We start from the raw sequence: 27828 nt of genomic DNA on the forward strand, positions 1-27828 counted from the left end.
AAGCTATAGAATCTCTCCCTAGAAAAATGGACCTGTACATACACACACACACACATACTGTGCTTACAATTTCAGGTAGTTCATGGACCCCCAACCAGATTAATTTTATATTCTGTGAATAAACCCTGCTCATCCCCAGCTCTATGCCTGTGATCATGCTGTGTCCTCGCCCTCACCTCTTCCTGGTTGTGATCACCATGAACTGAATATTGAACTTTGTGATGCTGACTCTGGCCTTCCCATAGCAGTATTTTCTAAACTCAAAAAGGACACATGTAGCCTGGAAAGTTTAAATGCCTAAAAGCAATGGATTGCACTATTTGAAACTGTGAGCCTTATGGAAGATCTAGTTACGTTGCCTCTGCTTTCTGTAGGCACATCATCACAGCTACTTGCATTACTATCAACTTGACTTTTTAGGCTCCTGGAGAAACCACACCCACTTTCTGAACGTCATTGCATCTCCCATAGTACCCAGCTACCGTGCCTTGCATTCTTAGTTTGGGTTCCACCAAAAACAGGTCTGGAATTAAGGATTTGGATGTAGGTTTATGAGAGAGGCGATCCCAGGAAACCCAAGAGTGAAACAGGGAAATGAGAAAAGCCAATGAAGATACAATATAGGCAGCTGGGGCTCCGTCCCACCAGGGACCCACTGAGAAGTCATGTGGATCACAGCTCAGAATTCTCCACCTAGAAGACGGGGAAGAGTTACCTAGTCTCCCATCTCCCACTGGTACAGAGAGGTCCCACCCAGGGTGGGCATAAACTCCACACACAGCCAGGTTTGCATGGATGGTGCCTGAGAAATCCCTCAGATGGAGAAGAAGAGAGAGAGCCGGGTCTGAGGTGGGAAACTATCAGTGAGCCACAGATCGTCCCCTGTGGCCGCAGGCAACTCATGTAGGTCTGGGGGATACAGCCTGGGACATCACCAGCCTCTGCTACAGTGAGCTTCTATGAATGTGTCAGCCAGATCCCTGATCCTGGGGCTCCCATTAAGACAGTCATGCAAAAATATAAATAAATAAAACAAAAAAACAGTCGTGCACTCAGAGGTCCTCAGGTCACAGAATTTAGCATCAGTGCTACCTGACCTGCTAATATGTTGCCTAGAAATTTGGTCCAAGCTCTCATTTTCTCCTCTGTAAAATAAGATCATTACAAATCTGCCATGTGAGACTGTTGTGATCATAAATGAGAAATATAAAATTCTGTTCAGCTGTGAATCATTATCATCTAGCTCAAGTGGAGACTGTTTTCCAGGGACTCTGGGTGACTTGCCTCAAGGGATATTCTTGAGAGTTGTCTGCGTGATTCACTGGCAGGTATAAAATGCCACCTATCCACCATAACTAGGTGCCTGAAGCTTCCTATTTATTCTGAGGTGGCTTTTAAGTTGTCTTCTGCTGTTAATCCTTGCAAGGCGTCAACAGGGAGAAGGCAAGGGCCAGCAGAAAGGATCCAGGACTCTGCTGTGTCTGCCTCGTCGGCAGTGTCCTTTCCCGACCACTAGGTGGCGATGGCGTTGCACGTCTGGGGACTTCAAAACCCTGACCCTCCTCGTCCTCCCTTCTATTTAGTTTACTAGGGCAGTTCTCGTCCCCCCCACCAAAAAAAGTATACATATATATACATATATATATATATATACATATATATATATATACATATATATACTATTTTCATACTTATAAGCTATATAAATAAGTGAATATAAAAATTATTAAAACATACAGATATAGTCTCCTTTGACCACAACCCTAAATCCCTGCCATCTCTCCCCAAATGACTACATTTGTATTTGTGCATCATATATGTATAGCACATTTAGAAATATAGTTATGTAAATGTGTCTGTGTTTTAGCAAAATCGGCATCCTACTCCCCATATTCTTCCACTTCTTTCTCCTAAGAGTATGTGATGGAGAAGTCAGAGCACACAGATCTCTGCACAGTACCTGCAAAAGGTTGCATCGCAGTGGTCTTCAGCGGGGAGTGTGGGAGTGGGAGCAATCCGTCCAGGGCGCAAGCAGTAAGGGTGCATTGCCTGATGAGAATTTTAAAACAATAATAAATCCAATCAAAGTCAGTCTTTTTAATTATCACCTTGCACCAGGCACGGGCAATTCTAAGCAATGCTAATGATACAAGAACTTTATCAGTGTTGCTCCAAATATCGCACCCAACCTCCTCCGTTCTTCACTGTTCCAAGGTGGGGAGGAATCCACAATCAATAGTTCCCATAATGATGGATATTCAAGACTTTTTCAATGTTTGATGTTATAAACAATACTGCAGAAAATATTATTGTGCAAAGCTCTTTATACAAGTACAGGAGTAGAATTTCTGACTTGAGGCATAGATGGATCTTTAATTTTAATGAGTACTTGCCAAATTAAACTCCCAAAACTTCACAGCAGTCTACATAGCCATGCACTGTAGAGCACATTTTCTCATACTGTCAACAATACTCGGTGTTGTCAGTCTGTTAAACTGTTGCCAACTTTATGTGAGGAAAAAAATATATTTCTTTTTAGTTAACATAGTTACTACTAAGATTGAGCACTTTTTCCTATATTTACAGCTATTTGCATTTTTCCTTCTGTGAAAGACACATTTATATGTTTCTTCTATTATTTCGTCACACCAACTGTCTTTTTCTTCTTGATTTTTAGGAATTAGTTTTATTTTCTAATTATACTGTAGATGTTAGTTCTTTGATGGTTACACACTGAAGATACTCTCTCATTGTCTATCACTTTCACCTTAACGTTACTTAAGTATACTTTACAGGCAAAAATTTTTGTTACTGATAATTTATCAATTATTTTCTTCATTTCCTTTAAATTTTGTACCTTGTTTGAGAAGGTTTTAAATCTCCAAGATTGTTAGAATATTCTCCTATTTTTTCCTAATACTTTGTAGTTTTGTATTTTACATTTAGCTCTTTAGTCTATCTGTACTTTACTTTGGGGGACGACATGAGGTAAGATCTAACCTTACTTTTTTTTCAAATTAAATATCTGTCATCAAATCATTATTAAATAATTCATCCTATATCTGCTATGAGCAGTTTCCTGAGTCACGGAAGCCATATTAGAATCATAAACCCATTCCTTAAAAGATGCTGCTCCTTGAGAAGCAAGAAGAACGACAATCCTGCAGCCTGTGGAACAAACACCACATTCACAGAAAGAGAGACAAGATGAAAAGGCAGAGGGCTATGTACCAGATGACGGAACAAGATAAAACCCCAGAAAAACAACTAAATGAAGTGGAGATAGGCAACCTTCCAGAAAAAGAATTCAGAATAATGATAGTGAAGATGATCCAGGACCTCGGAAAAAGAATGGAGGCAAAGATCGACAAGATGCAAGAAATGTTTAACAAAGACCTAGAAGAATTAAAGAACAAACAAACAGAGATGAACAATACAATAACTGAAATGAAAACTACACTAGAAGGAATCAATAGCAGGATAACTGAGGCAGAAGAACGGATAAGTGACCTGGAAGACAGAATGGTGGAATTCACTGCTGCGGAACAGAAAAAAAGAAAAAAGAATGAAAAGAAATGAAGACAGCCTAAGAGACCTCTGGGACAACACTAAACGCAACAACATTCACATTATAGGGGTCTCAGAAGGAGAAGAGAGAGAAAGGACCAGAGAAAATATTTGAAGAGATTATAGTCGAAAATTTCCCTAACATGGGAAAGGAAATAGCCACCCAAGTCCAGGAAGCGAAGAGAGTCCCATACAGGATAAACCCAAGGAGAAACACGCCAAGACACATAGTAATCAAATTGGCAAAAATTAAAGAAAAAGAAAAATTATTGAAAGCAGCAAGGGAAAAACAACAAATAACATACAAGGGAACTCCCATAAGGTTAACAGCTGATTTCTCAGTAGAAACTCTACAAGCCAGAAGGGAGTGGCATGATATATTTAAAGTGATGAAAGGGAAGAACCTACAACCAAGATTACCCTACCCGGCAAGGATCTCATTCAGATTCGATGGAGAAATCAAAAGCTTTACAGACAAGCAAAAGCTAACAGAATTCAGCACCACCAAACCAGCTCTACAACAAATGCTAAAGGAACTTCTCTAAGTGGGAAACAACAAGAGAAGAAAAGGACCTACAAAAACAAACCCAAAACAATTAAGAAAATGGTCATAGGAACATACATATCGATAATTACCTTAAATGTGAATGGATTAAATGCTCCAACCAAAAGACACAGGCTCACTGAATGGATACGAAAACAAGACCCATATATATGCTGTCTACAAGAGACCCACTTCAGACCTAGGGACACATACAGACGGAAAGTGAGGGGATGGAAAAAGATAGTCCATGCAAATGGAAATCAAAAGAAAGCTGGAGTAGCAATATTCATATCAGATAAAATAGACATTAAAATAAAGAATGTTACAAGAGACAAGGAAGGACACTACATAATGATCAAGGGATCAATCCAAGAAAAAGATATAACAATTATAAATATATATGCACCCAACATGGGAGCACCTCAATACATAAGGCAAATGCTAACAGCTATAAAAGGAGAAATTGACAGTAACACAATAATAGTGGGGGACTTTAACACCTCACTTACACCAATGGACAGGTCATCCAGACAGAAAATTAATAAGGAAACACAAGCTTTAAATGACACAATAGACCAGGTAGATTTAATTGATATTCATAGGACATTCCATCCAAAAACACCAGGCTACACTTTCTTCTCAAGTGCGCATGGAACATTCTCTAGGATAGATCACATCTTGGGTCACAAATCAATCCTCAATAAATTTAAGAAAATTGAAATCATATCAAGCATCTTTTCTGACCACAACGCTATGAGATTAGAAATGAATTACAGGGAAAGAAACATAAAAAACACAAACACATGGAGGCTAAACAATACGTTACTAAATAACCAAGAGATCACTGAAGAAATCAAAGAGGAAACAAAAAATACCTAGAGACAAATGACGATGAAAACACGACGATCCAAAACCTATGGGATGCAGCAAAAGCAGTTCTAAGAGGGAAGTTTATAGCTACACAAGCCTACCTAAAGAAACAAGAAAAATCTCAAATAAACAATCTAACCTTACGCCTAAAGGAACTAGAGAAAGAAGAACAAACAAAACCCAAAGTTAGCAGAAGGAAAGAAATCATAAAGATCAGAGCGGAAATAAATGAAACAGAAACAAAGAAAACAATAGCAAAGATCAATAAAACTAAAAGCTGGTTCTTTGAGAAGATAAACAAAATTGATAAACCATTAGCCAGACTCATCAAGAAATAGAGGGAGAGGACTCAAATCAATAAAATTAGACATGAAAAAGGAGACGTTACAATGGACACTGCAGAAATACAAAGCATCCTAAGAGACTACCACAAGCAACTCTATGCCAATAAAATGGACAACCTGGAAGATATGGACAAATTCTTAGAAAGGTATAACCTTCCAAGACTGAACCAGCAAGAAATAGAATATATGAACAGACCAATCACAAGTAATGAAATTGAAACTGTGATTAAAAATCTTCCAACAAACAAAAGTCCAGGACCAGATGGCTTCACAGGTGAATTCTATCAAACATTTAGAGAAGAGCTAACACCCATCCTTCTCAAACTCTTCCAAAAAATTGCGGAGGAAGGAACACTCCCAAACTCATTCTATGAGGCCACCATCACCCTGATACCAAAACCAGACAAAGATACTACAAAAAAAGAAAATTACAGACCAATATCACTGATGAATATAGATGCAAAACTCCTCAACAAAATACTAGCAAACAGAATCCAACAACACATTAAAAGGATCATACACCATGATCAAGTGGGATTTATCCCAGGGATGCAAGGATTCTTCAATATACGCAAATCAATCAATGTGATACACCATATTAACAAATTGAAGACTAAAAACCATATGATCATCTCAATAGATGCAGAAAAAGCTTTTGGAAAAATTCAACACCCATTTATGATAAAAACTCTCCAGAAAGTGGGCACACAGGGAACCTACCTCAACATAATAAAGGCCATAGATGACAAACCCACAGCAAACATCATTCTCAATGGTGAAAAACTGAAAGCATTACCTCTAAGATCAGGAACAAGAAAAGGACGTCCACTCTCACCAGTATTTTTTTTTAATATATTTATTTATTTATTTATGGCTGTGTTGGGTCTTCGTTTCTGTGCGAGGGCTTTCTCTAGTTGCGGCGAGCGGGGGCCACTCTTCATCGCAGTGCGCGGGCCTCTCACTATCGCGGCCTCTCTTGTTGCGGAGCACAAGCTCCAGACGCGCAGGTTCAGTAGTTGTGGCTCACGGGCCCTGTTGCTCCACGGCATGTGGGATCTTCCCAGACCAGGGCTCGAACCCGTGTCCCCTGCATTGGCAGGCGGACCCTCAACCACTGCACCACCAGGGAAGCCCCCACTGTCACCACTATTATTCAACATAGTTTTGGAAGTCCTAGCCATGGCAATCAGAGAAGGAAAAGAAATAAAAGGAATACAAATCGGAAAAGAAGAAGTAAAACTGTCACTGTTTGCAGATGACATGATACTATACATAAAGAATCCTAAAGATGCCACCAGAAAACTACTAGAGCTAATCAATGAATTTGGTAAAGTTGCAGTATACAAAATTAATGCACAGAAATCTCTTGCATTCCTGTATACTAATGACGAAAAATCTGAAAGACAAATTAAGGAAACACTCCCATTTACCATTGCAACAAAAAGAATAAAATACCTAGGAATAAACCTACCTAGGGAGACAAAAGATCTGTATGCAGAAAACTATAAGACACTGATGAAAGAAATTAAAGATAACACGAACAGATGGAGAGATATACAATGTTCTTGGATTGGAAGAATCAATATTTTGAAAATGACTACACTACCCAAAGCAATCTACAGATCAATGCAATCCCTATCAAATTACCAATGGCATTTTTTATGGAACTAGAACAAAAAAATCTTAAAATTTGTATGGAGACACAAAAGACCCCAAATAGCCAAAACAATCTTGAGGGAAAAAAACAGAGCTGGAGGAATCAGACTCCCTGACTTCAGACTATACTACAAAGCTATAGTAATCAAGACAATATGGTACTGGCACAAAAACAGAAACACAGATCAATGGAACAAGATAGAAAGCCCAGAGATAAACCCACGCACCTATGGTCAACTAATCTATGACAAAGGAGGCAAGGATATACAGTGGAGAAAAGACAGTCTCTTCGATAAGTGGTGCTGGGAAAACTGGACAGGTACATGTAAAAGAATGAAATTAGAACACTCCCTAACACCTTACACAAAAATAAACTCAAAATGGATTAAAGACCTAAATGTAAGACCGGACACTATAAAACTCTTAGAGGATGACATAGGAAGAACACTCTTTGACATAAATCACAGCAAGATCTTTTTTGACCCACCTCCTAGAGTAATGGAAATAAAAACAGAAATAAACAAATGGGACCTAATGAAACTTCAAAGCTTTTGCACAGCAAAGGAAACCATAAACAAGACGCAAGACAACCCTCAGCATGGGAGAAAATATTTGCAAACAAATCAACGGACAAAGGATTAATTTCCAAAATATATAAACAGCTCATGCAGCTCAATATTAAAAAAACAAGCAGCCCAATCAAAAAATGGGCAGAAGACCTAAATAGAGATTTCTCCAAAGAAGACATACAGATGGCCAAGAAGCACATGAAAAGCTGCTCAACATCACTAATTATTAGAGAAATGCGAATCAAAACTACAATGAGGTATCACCTCACTCCTGTTAGAATGGGCATCATCAGAAAATCTACAAACAAAAAATGCTGGAGAGGGTGTAGAGAAAAGGGAACCCTCTTGCACTGTTGGTGGGAATGTAAATGGATACAGCCACTATGGAGAACAGTATGGAGGTTCCTTAAAAAGCTAAAAATAGAATTACCATATGATCCAGCAATCCCAGTACTGGGCATATACCCAGAGAAAACCATAATTCAAAAAGACACAGGCACCCCAGTGTTCATTGCAGCACTATTTATTTAGAATAGCCAGGTCATGGAAGCAACCTAAATGCCCATCGACAGACGAATGGATAAAGAAGATACGGTACATATATACAATGGGATATTGCTCAGCCATAAAAAGGAACAAAATTGGGTCATTTGTAGAGACGTGGATGGATCTGGAGACTGTCATACAGAGTGAAGTAAGTCGTAAAGAGAAAAACAAATATCGTATATTAACGCATATATGTGGAACCTAGAAAAATGGTACAGATGAACCGGTTTGCAGGGCGGAAGTTGAGACACAGATGCAGAGAACAAACGGATGGACACCAAGGGGGGAAAGCCGTGCGGAGGTGGGGGTGGGGGTGTGCTGAATTGGGCGATTGGGATTGACATGTATACAGTGATGTGTATAAAACTGATGACTAATAAGAACCTGCTGTATAAAAAAATAAATAAAATAAAATTTAAAAATTAAAAAAAATAATAATAAATAAAATAAAATAAAAAAGATGCTGCTCCTTGACCTGAGATCCAAGAGAAATTTATCTCACGGGTCCTTTTGCGGAGAGAATGCAGAATACGGCACCCTCCACAATAAACTGCGTCAAACGAACACACACTTTGGAGGCTGCTTCTCACAGTGTCACTCAGTGTGGACCAATGCATCGCTCTGGGGACAACTCAGGCGGGTCAGGTCTACGAGGGGCCAAAATACTCTGACCTCTGCTGGTCCGGGTTGCTCCAGGATTAAGTTGTAGGATCTGTAGAGGAGTGGATGGCTGCCTCCCCAGGCCCTGGCTCATGAGTGCTGTGCAGCTCTGAATTCAAAGGGATGCACCTGACAAGTGCCTGCAAGACCATGCATGTTGGGGGTAGTATGGCAACACCCCCACGCCCATGAACACTGAGGCACCTGACGGGTCCACCCACCTCAGAGGTGTGTCAAGAGAACGCTCCCAAGCAAGTCTTTAAATCTTCTCAAATTGCGTTTGAATTTCCTCCAGTACACAGACCAAAGGGTGACAGTACCCACCTCCCCATCCCCAATTCTTCACCATTGATTTTCGTATCTTTTTAGGTGTGGAAACTTCCTTTAAATGAAAACTTAAAGGGCCTCTCTGAGACAAGGCTGCCGTCCCCCCATGCCTCTCACTCCCACCTCCACAGCAGCCTAAGCAAGTACAGATCATAACCTGCAAACAGTTTAGAGCAAGTATGACCAAATACCCCCTCGACAGCAGAAAAATCTTGAGTCAAGTATCTGTCAAGTGATTCCCCTTATTGGTGAGAATTGCTGGGTGCGCCCTCTAAGACAAGCCGGTTGCAGAGAACAGGTCTAGAAAACAATGAGACATTTGCTGTATAACAGTGTTTCTTAAACATTCTTGTGTCATAGGCCCTTTTGAGAACCTGATGAATTATTAAGTCTTCTCCCCAGTGGGGGAAGAAATGTGCATAAACACAAGCGCTCAAAGCTTTACATTTTTAAACAGGACTCTGTTGGATATTAAGGATCATCCACCAAAAATACTGACTTTTGTTTTGCTATAGTTAACTTATAGCCCTACTTTGGGCAGATATCAAATAGAGGGGCTACCTGTCAGTTAAAGCCTTTACTTACTTGTGGCAGTAAAACCGTGTTCATTCCATGAGGCAAATGTTGAGCTCTCTATATGGCAGGGACTCGAACCCAGCCCACTCACAACAGATAGCAAGTCGTTTGCAATGAAAAGAAGGGAATCTGGAACACCCCTCAGCCCCGCTACCCCAGCCCCTACCCTGAAGGTCGTCATGTGATTGTTCAGGAGACTCTTCCTGCCCCTTCTGAGATTCTGACTCTCACGCCTGCATTATGGTCCTGGTTCTGAATCATCATCAGAATCCAAGGATCATGTAACTTAGTCTACACCCAATGCCAATCCAGAGTCAAAGAAAAAAACAAAGATGAAATCCACTGTTAATGCTGCTTCCTTCCTAAAGGATTTTTCCACAAAGTAACAGGCCAACTGTGGTCACTATGAAAATAATTCTGTCTTAAATGCCTGTTCCTCATGTAAATATTGACCTGAGAAGTCCAGGCTAATGATTTTCCAGATATTTTATATGGATTGCCATAATTCTAGGGAATAAATGGCTGCTGTTTCAACAAATGGCATAGTTAATTCTGCCAGATAGGAGATTATAAAGGGAAAACCAACTAGGGGCAGAGCCCATCCGTCAGAGGGATTTGGGTTCTGGCAGAGGGAGATGTGACCCAGATTTGATTAAGGTTTTGTTTATTTTGAAATCAATTTTATAATATGAAGGACTCAGAGAACAGCTTGGGATTCACACCAGGACAACTGACCTGTAATTATAAAAGCTAAAATTAAGGCTTCCAGATGACACCCAGGTGCTAAGTTCCCATAACCTCCTTCACCAAATTCATCCCCAAGATCCGGGCCCCATATCTGCCTTCGTGCAGCTCCACTGACCCAACTCAGACCCTTCCAGGTAGGGGAGTTCTTCTTGAGGCAGGAAGATTATAATATTATAATATTAAATTTGATAAAATTCCAGGTTCCATCTTCCCATTTCCACCCTGTTAAGTTGACCAAGGATTTGATGTATATTTTGGTATGTATGACTGGTTTTGTTTTGTTTTTTAATTAATTAATTAATTAATTAATTTTATTATTTTTGGCTGTGTTGGGTCTTCGTTTCTGTGCGAGGGCTTTCTCTAGTTGTGGCAAGCGGGGGCCACTCTTCATCACGGTGCGCGGGCCTCTCGCTATCGCGGCCTCTCTTGTTGCGGAGCACAGGCTCCAGACGCGGAGGCTCAGTAGTTGTGGCTCACGGGACTAGTTGCTCCGCGGCATGTGGGATCTTCCCAGACCAGGGCTCGAACCTGTGTCCCCTGCATTGGCAGGCAGATTCTCAACCACTGCGCCACCAGGGAAGCCCACGTATGACTGTTCTTATCACACCAGTTATTTTTTTTAAATGCCTTATTCACCAGAGTACAGCATGTGAATAAATCTAGTTTTAGGTTAACAGCAATACACTGGGAGAGGACAATCCTCTATCTTAAGGCACCAGAGACAGAACTTTTTCGAGTCCTCGGAAGAAACAGGTCAACAGTGGAGTCAGCCAGCCCCAAGGCTCATTCTGCTCTTCTTGGATTCGGGATAAATATGCCAAGGGATTTGCAAGTAAAACTATGTACATTTGTCACGTACAGTGCCTCTAGGGTTAGTTAACCTGTTGGGGCTTTTCTCTGAAGTTGACTAAAATGATATCTAAAAGCAAGCTGCAGAAATTCTGACTTTTTAGGTCAGGTTCAGTATCTTTCATCACAGGGGCTGGGGAGAGCCACCAGGACACCAGGATATATTCAATGAAGGCTGACATGTAACATCTGAGAGTAATTCTTTAGCAGGGCTCTTTTTAAAAAGATGGAGAAAACCCAGAGCCTTCCACCTCCCCCTCAAATGACCTGGCTGTTGAAAGCCAGGCTCTAGGAAAAAGTGTTGCTAGGACTGCGGTTGTTTAGCCTGGAAGACATTGACATTCCTCCCTTCAAATGTGTGGAGAATTTTGATGAGGATGATGATAAGGCTGAGTAGGAGAAAAATTGCTTTGAATTAAAGCAGGCAGGATTTCAAGGTCTATAAAGACAGACCACTAGGGCGACTGAAGGTATGGACAGTCCTCTGAGACTGTGGCTCTGCTAACTGTTCTCCTTCCAAGGAGCATGGTTTAATTTGGAGCTTCTAGCCTCATCTTAGAATAATGCAAAGAGCTTGGCCTTCAGGGTCAGGCCATCTTCAGCTCAGCCATGCACTAGCCACCTGACCTTGGACAGCCTACTCAACCTCAGTGTCTTTGTGGATACAGAGGGAACGACTGAGACCCTTGAAGGAGATTCCATGCGTGCCTCGCTGAGGGCAGTGCTCACCCACATGGCTGTGTTCAGCTGCGAGAACTGTCCAGTTCTCACATACCCATTGCCTCCATTTATTTCCATCTCTATTTTTCTCAATCTTGAGAATTCACAGATTACTCAAGAATTTTTCAGAGGATATCTAGTTTGAGAACAGCTACATTCAAATTTAAATACTGTCAAGGTAATAAATCTTTAGCACCACCAGAAGCATAAATGCAAACAAAGGAATGGCGATCCATGGCAGCACTCAGCTGTAAGGTGGTTGCCCTGGTAATCCAGAATGTGCCTTTTTTTTTTTAGGTTATCAGTGAAATGAAAACCAAAATTTAAAAATTAGTATAAAGAGCTTGCAGACCACCGAGAATAGATTAGAAGTCTCTTGCTTAAGAAAATGTACTAGCTTATCTTAATGAGTATTCCATCATCAGGTGTTTAAAATTTTACATCTTTATTTAGCCAGAATCTCCATGTTCCACACACTAAATGGAAGTGTGCAAAGAAAAGGCAACGTTTTGATCTCCCATAGCCGCCTTAAATTTCCTCATCAGCCTCCGCATTCTGAAGAGCCGGGAATGTAAGCCAGGCAATCCAAGGAACACTTAGCCTCTTGCGATTTAATCAACTTTCTGTTTAAAACTGTATTTTTTTAAGTAAATAACCAGTCGTCCAACCCCTCCACTTTCTCTACCTTCGCTGTCTTGGGGGTGGGGAGGGGGGCTTCTGGTGTCCTCTTAGAGCTGAGTGGTGTCCTCTGGGTCCCTGCAGGTCTCTCAGTGATGGGGCCCTGTTCACTAAGTCATCCCCCTCCTGCTCCCCGCCCAGCATCCCCCACCAGTGTCTAAGGCTCCCTCTTCTGTGTGCTCAGTCAGAGCCCAGGATCTTTCCCTCAGGCCCCAGCTCGGCTCTCACTTTCATCCGCTTCCCACGCAGCTGTCCAGCCCCAGGGCAACTACCTCATTTCCACTGTAGGGAGCCCCTCGGTGCAGCCACACCAAAGATCTTCCATGAGCCAGCTTCTGGATGCCCTTGGGGCCACCCAGGAGCCTGGGAGACATTTGACAGATAAAGCTCAGTTCCTTAGGTGGATGCCTAACCCTCTGCAGTCTGACCCAGGCCTGTTTTCTCCATACCTCCAAGTTCCCCACTCTCTCTACTTCTGAGCCTTATTCCTCTAACTATACTGAGCAGTTTCATACACCCTGGGTCTTAGTGATCCTGCTGCTTCCTCATCAAGAATGCTTGTCCCCATGTCTACATATTAAAATGCTCCTCATCTCTCAAGAACCTGCTCAGAGACCATTCTTCCCATGGAGCTGCCCCAAGCCCTCAGACCAAGGGACTCCTCCTTCTCAGGCATAATGGGGGCATTACTCACCTCTCACAAGGCCCTCATCATGATTCTTACTCAGGGCCAGAAAAAAAAAATTATTTCCAAGGGACCCTTTTTCTTTTATCAATCCAGTGATTTTTTTTCATTTCTGTCATCTGTCTCCTTCTAATCACTTTTATATAGACAGCTCCCTTTAGCATTTGTCCAATTACAAACTGTATCAAGCAAATTTGGTGCATAAACATCATAAAGAATCTGCCACACATCTTTTTATCAGAACAGGATGGTCTAGATTCTTGTTGCAAAATATGTGTGATGAAGCCCTTCTTGTTGAATGACTAACTTAATGAAAATACCATCTTTTCTCTTATCCTGATAAATACGTTGTTTACTCATCGATTCTTGGGTTGAGATAATTCACCTAGGACACTGTCATCTGAAGATTCTTAGTCTGAGAGTTTACTTATACAATCAATTCCATCATCATTGTTAGAGTCTGGGGAGCTGCTCTTCTCTTTAACTTCATCGTCTGAGTCATCTAATTGTGAAATGTTCTCTGTCTGTTTTATTCCTTTGCCATTATGAAAAATTTTGAATTCTCAACCATGAAAATTCAACCATGAGCTAAAAGCAGACTCAAAACGGTGATGATTTATTTTGATGTTGAATCATCCTTCTAGGTAATTCCATCCTTCTGTTTCATTATTCTAGTCTCTTTTTAGCATAATTGGAAATATTTGGTGAGTAATGATGAAAGATATTTCCCAGGATGATGAAACAGCAAAATATTTCAAAAGATAAGGAAAATGAGATCATAGAAATCCCTTCATGTGTCTTAGATTTATAAAAGGGTCCAAAGAACCCAGGTAGTAACTGCAAAATAGAATGAGTTTTATTTACAAAATTAGTACATTTTCTCTTTGTTCGTTGGGAGTCCTTCAAGAAAGAATAAAAGCCATGAAATACCAAGCCTTATAAGTCGATAGAACAACTTAAAGAGGAAACTCAAAAACTAATACTGGGAAGATTGGTTCAGGATGGTGGAGTAGAAGGACGTGCACTCACTCCCTCTTGTGAGAGCACCAGAATCACAACTAACTGCTGAACAATTATCGACAGGAAGACACTGAAACTCACCAAAAAACATACCCCACATCCAAAGACAAAGGAGAAGATGCAAAGAGATGGTAGGAGGGGCACAATCACAATACAATCAAATCCCATAACTGCTGCGTTATGGACTCACAAACTGGAGAACAATTTTACCACGGAAGTCCTCCCACTGGAGTGAAGGTTCTGAGCCCCACGTCAGGCTTCCCAACCTGGGGGTCTGAAAACAGGAGGAGGGATTCCCAGAGAATCAGACTTTGAACACTAGCAGGATTTGATTGCAGGACTTCGACAGGACTGGGGGAAACAGAGACTCCACTCTTGAAGGGCACACACAAAGTTGTGTATGCATCAGGACCCAGGGGGAAGGAGCAGTGACCCCACAGGAGAATGAACCAGACCTACCTGCTAGTGTTGGAGGGTCTCCTGCAGAGCTGGGGGGAGGCTGTGGCTCACTGCAGGGACAGGGACACTGGCAGTGGAAGTTCTGGGAAGTACTCCTTGGAGTGAGCCCTCCTGGAGTCTTCCATTAACCCCACCAAAGAGCCTGCAGGCTCCAGTACTGGGTCGCCTCAGTCCAAACAACCAACGGGAGGGAAGTCAGCCACACCCATCAGCAGACAAGCAGATTAAAGTTTTACTGAGCTCTGCCCACCAGAGCAACACCCAGCTCTACCCATCACCAGTCCCTCCCATCAGGAAGCTTGCACAAGCCTCTTAGATAGCCTCATCCACCAGAGGGCAGACAACAGAAGCAAGAAGAACTACAATCCTGCAGCCTGTGGAACAAAAACGACATCACAGAAAGATAGACAAGATAAAAAGGCAGAGGACTATGCACCAGATGAAGGAACAAGATAAAACCTCAGAAAAACAACTAAATGAAGTGGAGATAGGCAACCTTCCAGAAAAAGAATTCAGAATAATGATAGTGAAGATGATCCAGGACCTCGAAAGAAGAATGGAGGCAAAGATCAAGAAGATGCAAGAAATGTTTAACAAAGACCTAGAAGAATTAAAGAACAAACAAACAGAGATGAACAATACAATAACTGAAATGAAAACTACACTAGAAGGAATCAATAGCAGAATAACTGAGGCAGAAGAATGGATAAGTGACCTGGAAGACAAAATGGTGGAATTCACTGCCGTGGAACAGAATAAAGAAAAAAGAATGAAAAGAAATGAAGTCAGCCTACGAGACCTCTGGGACAACATTAAATGCACCAACATTCGCATTATAGGGGTCCCAGAAGGAGAAGAGAGAGAGAATGGACGCAAGAAAATATTTGAAGAGATTATAGTTGAAAACTTCCCTAACATGGGAAAGGAAATAGCCACCCAAGTCCAGGAAGCGAAGAGAGTCCCAAGCAGGATAAACCCAAAGAGAAACATGCCAAGACACATAGTAATTGAATTGACAAAATTTAAAGACAAAGAAAAATTATTAAAAGCAACAAGGGAAAAATGAAAAATAACATACAAGGGAACTCCCATAAGGTTAACAGCTGATTTCTCAGCAGACACTCTACAAGCCAGAAGGGAGCGGCATGAGGTATTTAAAGTGATGAAAGGGAAGAACCTACAACCAAGATTACTCTACCCGGCAAGAATCTCATTCAGATTTGATGGAGAAATCAAAACCTTTACAGACAAGCAAAAGCTAAGAGAATTCAGCATCACCAAAACAGCTCTACAACAAATGCTAAAGGAACTTCTCTAAGTGAGAAACACAAGAGAAGAAAAGGACCTACAAAAACAAACCCAAAACAATTAAGAAAATGGTCATAGGAACATACATATCGATAATTACCTTAAACGTGAATGGATTAAATGCTCCAACCAAAAGACACAGGCTCACTGAATGGATACGAAAACAAGACCCATATATACGCTGTCTACAAGAGACTCACTTCAGACCTAGGGACACATACAGACTGAAAGTGAGGGGATGGAAAAAGATATTCCATGCAAATGGAAATCAAAAGAAAGCTGGAGTAGCTATACTCATATCAGATAAAGTAGACTTTAAAATAAAGAATGTTACAAGAGACAAGAAAGGACACTACATAATGATCAAGGGATCAATCCAAGAAGAAGATATAACAATTATAAATATATATACACCCAACATAGGAGCACCTCAATACATAAGGCAAATGCTAACAGCTATAAAAGAAGAAATTGACAGTAACACAATAATAGTGGGGGACTTTAACACCTCACTTACACCAATGGACAGATCATCAGACAGAAAATTAATAAGGAAACACAAGCTTTAAATGACACAATAGACCAGGTAGATTTAATTGATATTCATAGGACATTCCATCCAAAAACAGCAGGCTACACTTTCTTCTCAAGTGGGCATGGAACATTCTCCAGGATAGATCACATCTTGGGTCACAAATCAAGCCTCAGTAAATTTAAGAAAATTGAAATCATATAAAGCATCTTTTCTGACCACAACGCTATGAGATTAGAAATCAATTACAGGGGAAAAAAATGTAAAAAACACAAACACATGGAGGCTAAACAATACATTACTAAATAACCAAGAGATCACTGAAGAAATCAAAGAGGAAATCAAAAAATACCTAGAGACAAATGACAACAAAACATGATGATCCAAAACCTATGGGATGCAGCAGAAGCAGTTCTAAGAGGGAAGTTTATAGCAATACAATCCTACCTCAAGAAACAAGTAAAGTCTCAAATAAACAATATAACCTTACACCTAAAGGAACTAGAGAAAGAAGAACAAACAAAACCCAAAGTTAGCAGAAGGAAAGAAATCATAAAGATCAGAGCAGAAATAAATGAAACAGAAACAAAGAAAACAATAGCAAAGATCAATAAAACTAAAAGCTGGTTCTTTGAGAAGATAAACAAAATTGATAAACCTTTAGCCAGACTCATCATGTAAAAGAGGGAGAGGACTCAAATCAATAAAATTAGAAATGAAAAATGAGAAGTTACAAAGGACACCTCAGAAATACAAAGCATCCTAAGAGACTACTACAAGCAACTCTATGCCAATAAAATGGACAACCTGGAAGAAATGGACAAATTCTTACAAAGGTATAACCTTCCAAGACTGAACCAGCAAGAAATAGAAAATATGAACAGACCAACCACAAGAAATGAAATTGAAACTGATTAAAAATCTTCCAACAAACAAAAGTCCAGGACGAGATGGCTTCACAGGTGAATTCTATCAAACATTTAGAGAAGAGTTGACACCCATCCTTCTCAAACTCTTCCATAAAATTGCAGAGGAAGGAACACTCCCAAACTCATTCTACGAGGCCACCATCACCCTGATACCAAAACCGGACAAAGATACTACAAAAAAAAGAAAATTACAGACCAATATCACTGATGAATATAGATGCAAAACTCAACAAAATACTAGGAAAAAGAATCCACACATTAAAAGAATCATACACCATGATCAAGCGGGATTTATCCCAGGGATGCAAGCATTCTTCAATATATGCAAATCAATTAACAAAGTAAATAATAAAACCATATGATCATCTCAATAGATGCAGAAAAAGCTTTTGACAAAATTCAACACCCATTTATGAGAAAAACTCTCCAGAAAGTAGGCACAGAGGGAACCTACCTCAACATAATAAAGGCCATATATGACAAACCCACAGCAAACATCATTCTCAATGGTGAAAAACTGAAAGCATTTCAGGAACAAGACAAGGATGTCCATTCTCTCCACTATTATTCAACATAGTTTTGGACGTCCCAGCCATGGCAATCAAAAAAGAAAAAGAAAGAAAAGGAATACAAATTGGAAAAGAGGAAGTAAAAGTGTCACTGTTTGCAGATGACATGATACTATACATAGAAAATCCTAAAGACGCCACCAGAAAACTAGTAGAACTAATCAATGCATTTGGTAAGGTTGCAGGATACAAAATTAATGCACAGAAATCTCTTGCATCCCTATACACTGACAACGAAAGATCAGAAAGAGAAATTAAGGAAACAATCCCATTTACCATCACATCAAAAAGAATAAAATACCTAGGAATAAACCTACCTAAGGAGGCAAAAGACCTGTCCTCAGAAAACTATAAGACACTGATGAAAGAAATCAAAGATGAAACAAACAGATGGAGAGATATACCATGTTCTTGGGTTGGAAGAATCAGTATTGTGAAAATGACTATATTACCCAAAGCAATCTACAGATTCAATGCAATCCCTATCAAATTACCAATGGCATTTTTTACAGAATAGAACAAAAATATTTTTAATTTGTATGGAGACACGAAAGACCCCAAATAGCCAAAACAATCTTGAGGGAAAAAAACAGAGCTGGAGGAATCAGACTCCCTGACTTCAGACTATACTACAAAGCTACAATAATCAAGACAATATGGTACTGGCACAAAAACAGAAATATAGATCAATGGAACAAGATAGAAAGCCCAGAGATAAACCCACGCACCTATGGTCAACTAATCTATGACAAAGGAGGTGAGGATATACAATGGAGAAAAGACAGTCTCTTCAATAAGTGGTGCTGGGAAAACTGGACAGGTACATGTAAAAGAATGAAATTAGAACACTCCCTAACACCATACACAAAAATAAACTCAAAATAGATTAAAGACCTAAATGTAAGACCGGACACTATAAAACTCTTAGAGGAAGACATAGGAAGAACACTCTTTGACATAAATCACAGCAAGATCTTTTTTGACCCACCTCCTAGAGTAATGGAAATAAAAGCAAAAATAAACAAATGGGACCTAATGAAACTTCAAAGCTTTTGCACAGCAAAGGAAACTATAAACAAGACAAAAAGACAACCCTCAGAATGGGAGAAAATATTTGCAAACGAATCAACAGACAAAAGATTAATCTCCAAAATATATAAACAGCTCATGCAGCTCAATATTAAAAAAACAAGCAGCCCAATCAAAAAATGGGCAGAAGACCTAAATAGACATTTCTCCAAAGAAGACATACAGATGGCCAAAAAGCACATGAAAAGCTGCTCAACGTCACTAATTATTAGAGAAATGCAAATCAAAACTACAATGAGGTATCACCTCACACTGGTTAGAATGGGCATCATCAGAAAATCTACAAACAAAAAATGCTGGAGAGGGTGTGGAGAAAAGGGAACCCTCTTGCACTGTTTGTGGTGATGTAAATTGATACAGCCACTATGGAGAACAGTATGGAGGATTCTTAAAAAACTAAAACTAGAATTACCTTATGACCCAGCAATCCCACTACTGGGCATATACCCTGAGAAAACCATAATTCAAAAAGACACATGCACCCCAATGTTCATTGCAGCTCTATTTCCAATAGCCAGGACACGGAAGCAACCTAAAAGCCCATTGACAGGCGAATGGATAAAGAAGATGTGGTACATATATACAATGGAATATTACTCAGCAGTAAAAAGGAACGAAATTGGGTCATTTGTAAAGATGTGGATGGACCCAGAGACTGTCATACAGAGTGAAGTAAGTCAGAAAGAGAAAAACAAATATCGTATATTAACGCATATATGTGGAATCTAGAAAAATGGTACAGGTCTACCGGTTTGCAGGGCAGAAAGAGAGACACAGATGTAGAGAAAAAAATGTATGGACACCAAGGGGGGAAAGCGGGGGGTGGGGGTTGGGATGAATTGGGAGATTGGGATTTACATATATACACTAATATGTATAACATAGATAACTAATAAGAACCTGCTTTAAGCACAGGGAGATCAGCTCGGTGCTTTGTGACCACCTAGAGGGGTGGGATAGGGAGAGTGGGAGGGAGATGCAAGAGGGAGGAGATATGGAGTATATGTATATGTATAGCTGATTCACTTTGTTATAAAGCAGAAACTAACACACCATTGTTAACCAATTATCCTCCAGTAAAGACGTAAAAAAAAAAAAGGAACCTACTGTATAAAAAATTAAATAAAATAAAATTCAAAAAATACCACAAATTAGGTCCAGTGGATCCTAATGGTACTTTGAGGGTTATCTTGCTAAGATTCCATATATATCTGTCTAATATAAGGTGAAAAATAGAATGAGAGTTAGAATGTCATGTCTTCCTGGACTTCCCCAGGCCTGGCCAGGGCTCTACTCATAGAGGGAGCTTCGGAGATAGTAGGAGCCAGAGATGTAATTGTGTAATTATCAAGGGAAGGGCACATAGTATTCCTTATGTATGCCCAAGGACCTTGCACCATCTCAAAATCTGCGATTTGCCTAGAATACCATTCTTTCCTCTCTCCCTTTTAGCTGGGTAACTGCTACACTTTGAATCTCCACTCAAACACCACCTCCGCAAGCAAGCTTTCCCTGAGCCCCAGCCCTGCCATCCGGTGCCCCTTAGAGGGCTGTCAGAGCCTCCCTCCCCACCCACTGCTTCTGGGCACTTGTCAGGGTTTTAGTGTCTCCTCCACTAGGGGGCGGGCGGGGGTTTGCTCAGCTTTGCATCCTCAGCACCAGCACAGTGCTGACCCTAGTGGGCACTCGGTAAGTATTTTGCAAATGAAAAACACTGAAGTCACTTTTCTGAGTACAGGTGCTCACCTGCCAAATTTTTAACAAAGTGTTAAGATGCATGTGTTTGAAGAAGTAAAAATAATAAGTCCATCCATAGGGAAAGCAGATCAGGTAAGAGCTTCATTTTCCTGGATTGTCCTTTACTCGGGGATTATTGGGAACAACAAGCAACATGACTGTAGCAGAAGAGTCTTCAGCTCATGATTCTGGCTTTCATTTAGGTGTCGGGTGATTTATCAAAGACTGACATCTGCAATGAGGCTCGGCACCCACAGGCCAGCACAGACGCTGCAGAAGAGAAACGGACAAACAGGCTGTACGAGTTGGCAATGAAAATGAGTGAGAAGGAAACTTCCTCTGGGGAGGATCAGGAGTCCGAGCCCAAGACAGAGTCTGAGAACCAGAAGGAAAGTCTGTCCTCTGAAGACAACAGCCAGAGTGTCCAGGAAGAGCTGAAGAAGGTAAGCTCTGTGAAACCACCTGCAGATGGCTTGGTTTCTGCAGCTGGGGTGTGGGGGAAGGTTCTGCATTTGTGCAGAGATGTGCTGGGACCCCAAAGAGCACTCTCTAAAATGCCCATCCCTATGCACTTGGGAGAGCCCAAGAAAACTCTGCTTGATTAACGCTGAGTTATTCAATCAGGAAAATAGCACCGCGTGTCCTTGGAAGTCTCCCAAGACCTCTCATCTCCTATTCTTCATCAAGACAGCCCTTACATTTCGAGTCTATAATGTAGTACCCATGGTCTCTCTCATTGGTGAAGAACTGTGTTATTTCCCGCCCCACCCTCTCCCAAAGGAATGTTTCCTGTGGATTGAGAACATCTAGCCAATCCTCTTTTAGCCAATGATGACGCTTCATTTCATAGTATAAAGTCTTTGTGTTGAAAGTGACCTTCTGGATCATTTATCTCTGCAGTTTTCAGATTTTGGCTTGTTTGACTTAGCCAGAAGGCTTTCTCAAACAAACCTTATATGGAATTCCAGTGCTTTAAACAGATAAAAGCACTGCTGCTCTGAGGGTCCCCAAAGCTCCAACCACCTGATCTTCAGTCCCACCGTCCTCCCTTCCTTCCCCCAAGCTGGCCACTGAGTTCCAAGGGACATTGTGTGAAAAGCACAGAAAATAGACCCTGCCTCTGGCAGAAAGCCTTTCTGCCCACCGTCCTCCAGCACGTGCCTGGGTTCCCACTACAGCTCCACCAAGTACGTTCACACTAGACTTGGCCCCCTGGTCAGGATATCCCTGCTGCCTCCAGTGGAAGGGGAAGAAGCTAGCATTTGTTCAGTGTCTCCTACATGCCTGGTGCTTTGCACATGTTAGTTCATTTAATATAAAACCTTTGAGGCAGACACAGACCCATGTTGCAGATGAGGAAACTGAGGCTAGTCACAAAGGTACTTACCCAAGGCCCACAGATAGTAAGTTTCAGAGCTGAGGCTGCATCACAAACCTGCTTGGCATCAAATCACAGGCTCCCTCCTTTACAACAAGCTGCCTCTTCTGGAACTCAGAAAAGGTCTTACCTGGTAACATCTAGACTTTGTACTTAGGATCAATTTTTTCCCTATTCTGAGAGTAGGCTATCTAAGCTAACAGGCTGCTGGTAACCCACGTGCATGGTGAATGAGCCCCCTTCATCTGCTCAACAGCCAAGCTGGGGTACTGTGCAGGAGCCTGGCCAACCCAGGAATGACCACAGGTGGTCCAAAGCAGGCCCCAAGGGAAGTGGGGACCGTCCTCCATGGCTGAGGCCCTGAACCTTCCAACACCTCAGACTCTGCCTTGCATTCATTCCCATCCCAGCCTCCATAACCATTGAATCCTCACTCATAAACCTGCCGGGTCCTTTGCCTGGGGATGGTGCACATCTCTTTCCCCCAGCATGTATGTGGGTGGAGAGCAGATCTTGGCCTTCACAGGCAGCCCTTCCCCAGGATACAGGCTCTGACCCATTGCCTCTTCAATGGTTATGGGCTCTGATCCTCTCTGTTACTTGAACCAATGGCCCATTACAGTCACATTTGTCTGCTAGAGCTGAGAGCCAGACGGTAACTGAAGAATATCACATTATTTCTTACAGCGGCTCCACATCCTACTGGCTTTGCTGCCTGGTGGTCCCAATGCACCAAAAGCTCATGCTGTACCAGCGGCACGCCAGGCTGGGATGAGCCACGCGCACCCGCCCCTCATCAGCCTGCAGGCCTCACCTTCTGGAGGCACATCCATCCGTCTGTACTGTGCTCTTCTGGGCAGAATGTGAACAGGGAAAGGCGGAAAATCCTGGGTGCTTGGCCAAGCCCTCCATCCTGCCCCCATCCTGCCCTGCACCCTCGCTGAGCAGGAAATTAGGGGAGGTGCTTTTATTCAAACTCCCCAATGTGTCAGTTTCTCCAAGTTTAAGTCCTTCCCACCACCGACCATGAATCAATGGATTAAATAGTCAACCAGATATCACTTGTGTATGTAAAAACCCAGATAGCAAACAAAAAGAGGTAATCAATATATCTTTCTCCATCAGGCATGGCTACTCTGCTTAAAGGAAAACAGAAATATACGTTCATCTATGGAAGATTATTTAGAAGCAGAAGGGTATAGAGATAGGCTTCAGGATTAGACTGACTGTGAAACACATCCATGCAGTTTGCAAACTTTGGACTTTGGTTCTAAGCCAAGGCCATTTCTTGCCTGCTTCCTACACCCCGCCCCCTAGCTGCCCTCCTTGGCCCCTCCAATCCTTTCTCTACTCAGCAGCTGGAGCTGCCCTGCGGCCCTTGAACTTGCTCCCAGCATGTCGACAAGCCCAAGTCTGGCTTGTTTTTATATAGATCCCTAAAAACCAGTCTAGGTCTTCGTTGTTGATTGGACAAACACATGTTGGCCTTGTTTGTAAAATGGGGATAATCATGCCCCCTTATAGAGTTGGGAGGACTGAATTATGCAGCATAGAGGTAGCACACGGCCAGAGCCCAGCAAATATTAACAACCTCACAGCCCCTTTAACAACCTCAAGGAAAAGAAACTTCACTGTCGTGAAATAATGCCCCTGTGTTAGCACTGAGGGAACAGCTCAGTGCCTATGTCCCGTCCACACGTGCAGTGTCAAGCCAGAGGTCTGTAGCCACATTTGGTGCTTCACCATGCTCTGAAGAATGTAATGGGGAAAATACCACGTCAGAACCTCCCAGGTTCCCATCTTCGGGATCAGAGTAACTATGACTTCCCTTGTAATCCGACCACAACTAGTTTGTCCAGCACTCACACATGTACACACACACGCCATGGTTGGGGAGCGGATCTGGGCTAAAGAAACTGTTCCAGAAGCTGTTCGTGCTTGCCTTATCTCTTTACCGTGCTACTGCACACTGGCCCAAGGTCCATCTGCCTGGGGGCTCCCGACACAGCAGGAGCTCCTCTTCCTGTGCAGAAGGCAGGCTGGGAGTGAGAGAATAACACTCCCCTCCCCAGGAGCAGCCCTAACCAGTGACTGATGTGAAGAGTGTAAATACTCCACTCCTTTGCCTCCATTGGGGTGGTGACCCACAGCGTGTGTGCTACCCATTGATGCCCCGAGTTCCCCAGCAGATTTGGCTCTGGGCACCCACAGTGAGGACCAGCTGGATCAGGCTGCCTTCTCTTCCCTGCCTTGCCCCACCCCCGCCTCCACTGGTTCCTGGGATCACTTCCCAAATAAACTCCATGCACTCGAATCCCTGTCTCAGGGTCTGCTTCTAGGGAAACCAGACTAAGACAGTAACCAAACAGGAAAACACGCAGAGTCCCGGTTCACAAACACTCACTGCAGTATTTGTGACTAAGCAGTGGAGAAATCCAAATGCCTAACTGGCTGCTAATGGCCTCTGCCTGACCACGAGGATCCCTTACACAGAGAGAGTTTTATCCAGACTTCACCATCCCTCCTGCCTCTATCGCAGGTTCTTCTCTCTGGGAGCCAAAGCAGAGGAATGTGCATATTCCCATAGACACAGGGACATCAGTGGCAGTTCAGTGTCCTTGGTATGACAACCCATGTAGGAATTAGGGCTTCACAATCTTGTCCAGCAGAAGAAGAACCATTTTAGAAACATGCTGTTTCTTGATGGGAGTCAGCCCTTTGCTGTAGGCAGACTTGTCCCTACAGTTGACTCACTTTGGCTGGGTGTTGGGGGCCCAATGATGATTCAAGGATGGTCACTTCCATCTGAATTTTAACTACCTGAAGAACCAGCTTGTAAAACTTGGGGCCAGTCCAGAAACCTGGATTCCTAGAGGGCCATGTTTTTAATTGAAGTCATCTTGGTTCCACTGAACCTCATGGTCAACCTTCCAAACCTTGGGATCCTTCAAGCCCGGGAATAAGCACTTGCTTCCCCTCTGCCACTGGGCAGGTGGCTGTGCCAGTGGTTATGGAAGAAAGGCCTGGCTGAAGTGGTTCCTAGAACCATCTGCCCCTGGATATGCAGGTGCTACATTCCTGAGAGAAGGACGCAAAGAAAGGTCAAGAACTCCTGGCCTGACTTTGGAGACTACATGCAGGGGCTGAATCTCCCACAAAACCCTATCTCCCCAAGCTTAGAGCAGTGATCCCCAAGGTCCCTGCTCGCTCCAAAATCCCATGGTTCTAGACATGTAAGGCATTAAATAGGTTTTTGTTTCCTGATATTAGTATCATTTTTGACACTATTTATATGACAAAAGATGTCCTATGTGTCAAGCTTTTGGAACATGAGTGTTTGTTGAAGGCCCATATTAGTGAATTCTTGCATTATAGTCAAATTTGTACATGCAATGTCCTGAAAGCAAAGTGTCTTTGTTTATTAATTATCACAAGTAGCTGAATCATTGTGTTTTAGTTTCACAAGGGAGTCACAGACCAGCAGATATCTCCCATATTCATAGTTTCATGGAATAATTCTCCTCAAAGTACTGAGACTTCCCTAAAGTAATAAATGTCTTTCTCCTCAAATAAGAGACAGATTTGTGCATCTTCACACAGCTGCTCCCCATTTACTAGCATCAAGTCATATAGAAACACAGTACTGGTCAATGGATAAGCAGACAGATTGATTGTTGTCTGAGGAAACCCAGAGCTGTGGGTTTCTGCAATTTAATGTGCTTGTGAAAAACTTTTTGTCAATATCACAGTGTTAACATAAAATCAAGTATTGGCCACGTGTGTCTCACCCTTGTAAAATGACTCACCATCCACATGAGGATTCAGTGTCTTTCACCCCAGGTAGTATCTTATTTGAGAAGCATGTCTCCATCTTCAGTTGGCGCCCCATTTATATCTTACAAGCTACACTGATCTCAGTAGGCCTTACGCCTGTTGCCTCTTCTAACTTTCTATTTAACTGCTGCGCTAGGAAAAAAGAGAAGCTTTAGCTGTCCATGTTGAGCTACAGCTCTTATCCACAGCGCTTGAACAGGTGAGGTTTCATTTCACTCCTGTTGTCACTGGCGTCACTCATTCCCACAGTTGTGTCCTGTGTGTTTGGGGGAGGGGCCTGCACGGCTGGGAAGAGAGTTCTGGGTTTTCTCCTGGATCACGAGGGCTTCAACAGAACATCTTCTTCTCTAGGCAAAAGGTGAACTGAGCCCTCGAGAATTAATATACTCATAATGCTAATAGATAAAAAGGCAGTCTACATAAGCAGACAATTCACCAAAAACAAAAACAAAAAGAAGAATGTAAATGACCAATAAGCATACGAAAAAATATTCAACTTTAATTGTATCTCAGCTGTATTCAATACAACACCTAGCCCAGAACTTGGCATATGGTTTGCACAGTCATTTTTTCCATTCAACAAAAGCACATTGAGGCACTGGGAAGACAGCCATGAACAGGGCAAAGTTTATCATTTGTTCACACAAGCAATAAAAATGCAAATGGAAATAATGAAATGCCACTTTGCCTAACAAATTGGATGGTTAAAAAGAACGATAATCAATGTTGGTAAGAGTTCAGGGAAATAGGCAGTCTAATACCCACAAAGTAGCACATATTAGCACACTGGTGTTAACTCTAAGCAATCAAAGTGTGCATACCCTTTGATCCAGCAAATAAGCTTTCAATCATTTATCCTAAGGAATAACTGGACAAGCAGCCAAGGGTATATCACAATGCAGTTCATCAAGTGTTATATTTTTATACTAGGAAAACTTTGAAACAACCTAAGTGTCCAACAATAAGGAACTCTTGGGGAAATGGAGGGGATGAGGTCCAGAAAACAGATGGGGCATTGGCATAGTAATGGCAAAGACAGAATAGTCCAGATACAAGTAAGTGGGTAAATTTGATGTTTAGGAAGATGAAGAGAGTTTGTTTTATGTTCTATGCTTCACCCCCCTCCGCCCCTCTGTTACCCAACCAAACTTGGGTCTGCTCGCCTGGGCACAGTAAAGCCAATCTACTGACACTGGGTTGTGGTGAAAGAAAATGTAGTGTTTATTGCAGGGCACCAAGCAAGATTGGGGATGGCTAATGCTCAAGAGGCCAGAACTCCTGATGGCTTTCACGGAAAGGTTTTTAAAGATAGGGTGAGTGAGAGGGTTGAAGGGCACATGATCAGCTTGTGTACATTATTCTGATTGGTTGGTAGTGAGGTAATGGGGAGTCAACATCATCAACCTTCTGGTTCCAACCTGTCTGGGGCCTGCCTACATGCTGGTGGTCAGCATGCAGTTAATGTTTTCCACCTGCGGGGGTTTCAGTATTTGCAAAACAGCTCAAAGGATATGGCTCAGAATGTTATCTTATAGCCCTTGAGAGGAACTAAAGGTATTTGACTTTGTTTAATGGCTAAACTATTATTATTTTGTCTTGCTTGACTGTTTTCCTTTGTTTCTGCATTTTCTCACT

The 27828-nt window shown here is 41.9% G+C and overlaps 1 protein-coding gene across 2 annotated transcripts in view; it reads left to right on the top strand.

Annotated features, from left to right (window-relative positions):
• The window catches only part of MYRIP (myosin VIIA and Rab interacting protein), a 220533-nt gene that overhangs the window by 164376 nt on the left and 28329 nt on the right, over positions 1–27828 (top strand). For both annotated transcript variants that reach the window (XM_068557723.1, XM_068557724.1), the window contains one exon: positions 21185–21424. In XM_068557723.1, coding sequence (XP_068413824.1) covers positions 21185–21424 — 240 coding nt within the window. The remainder of the gene's footprint in view (positions 1–21184; positions 21425–27828) is intronic.

Source organism: Eschrichtius robustus, chromosome 12 (genome assembly GCF_028021215.1).
Source record: "Eschrichtius robustus isolate mEscRob2 chromosome 12, mEscRob2.pri, whole genome shotgun sequence".
Lineage (NCBI taxonomy): Eukaryota > Metazoa > Chordata > Mammalia > Artiodactyla > Eschrichtiidae > Eschrichtius > Eschrichtius robustus.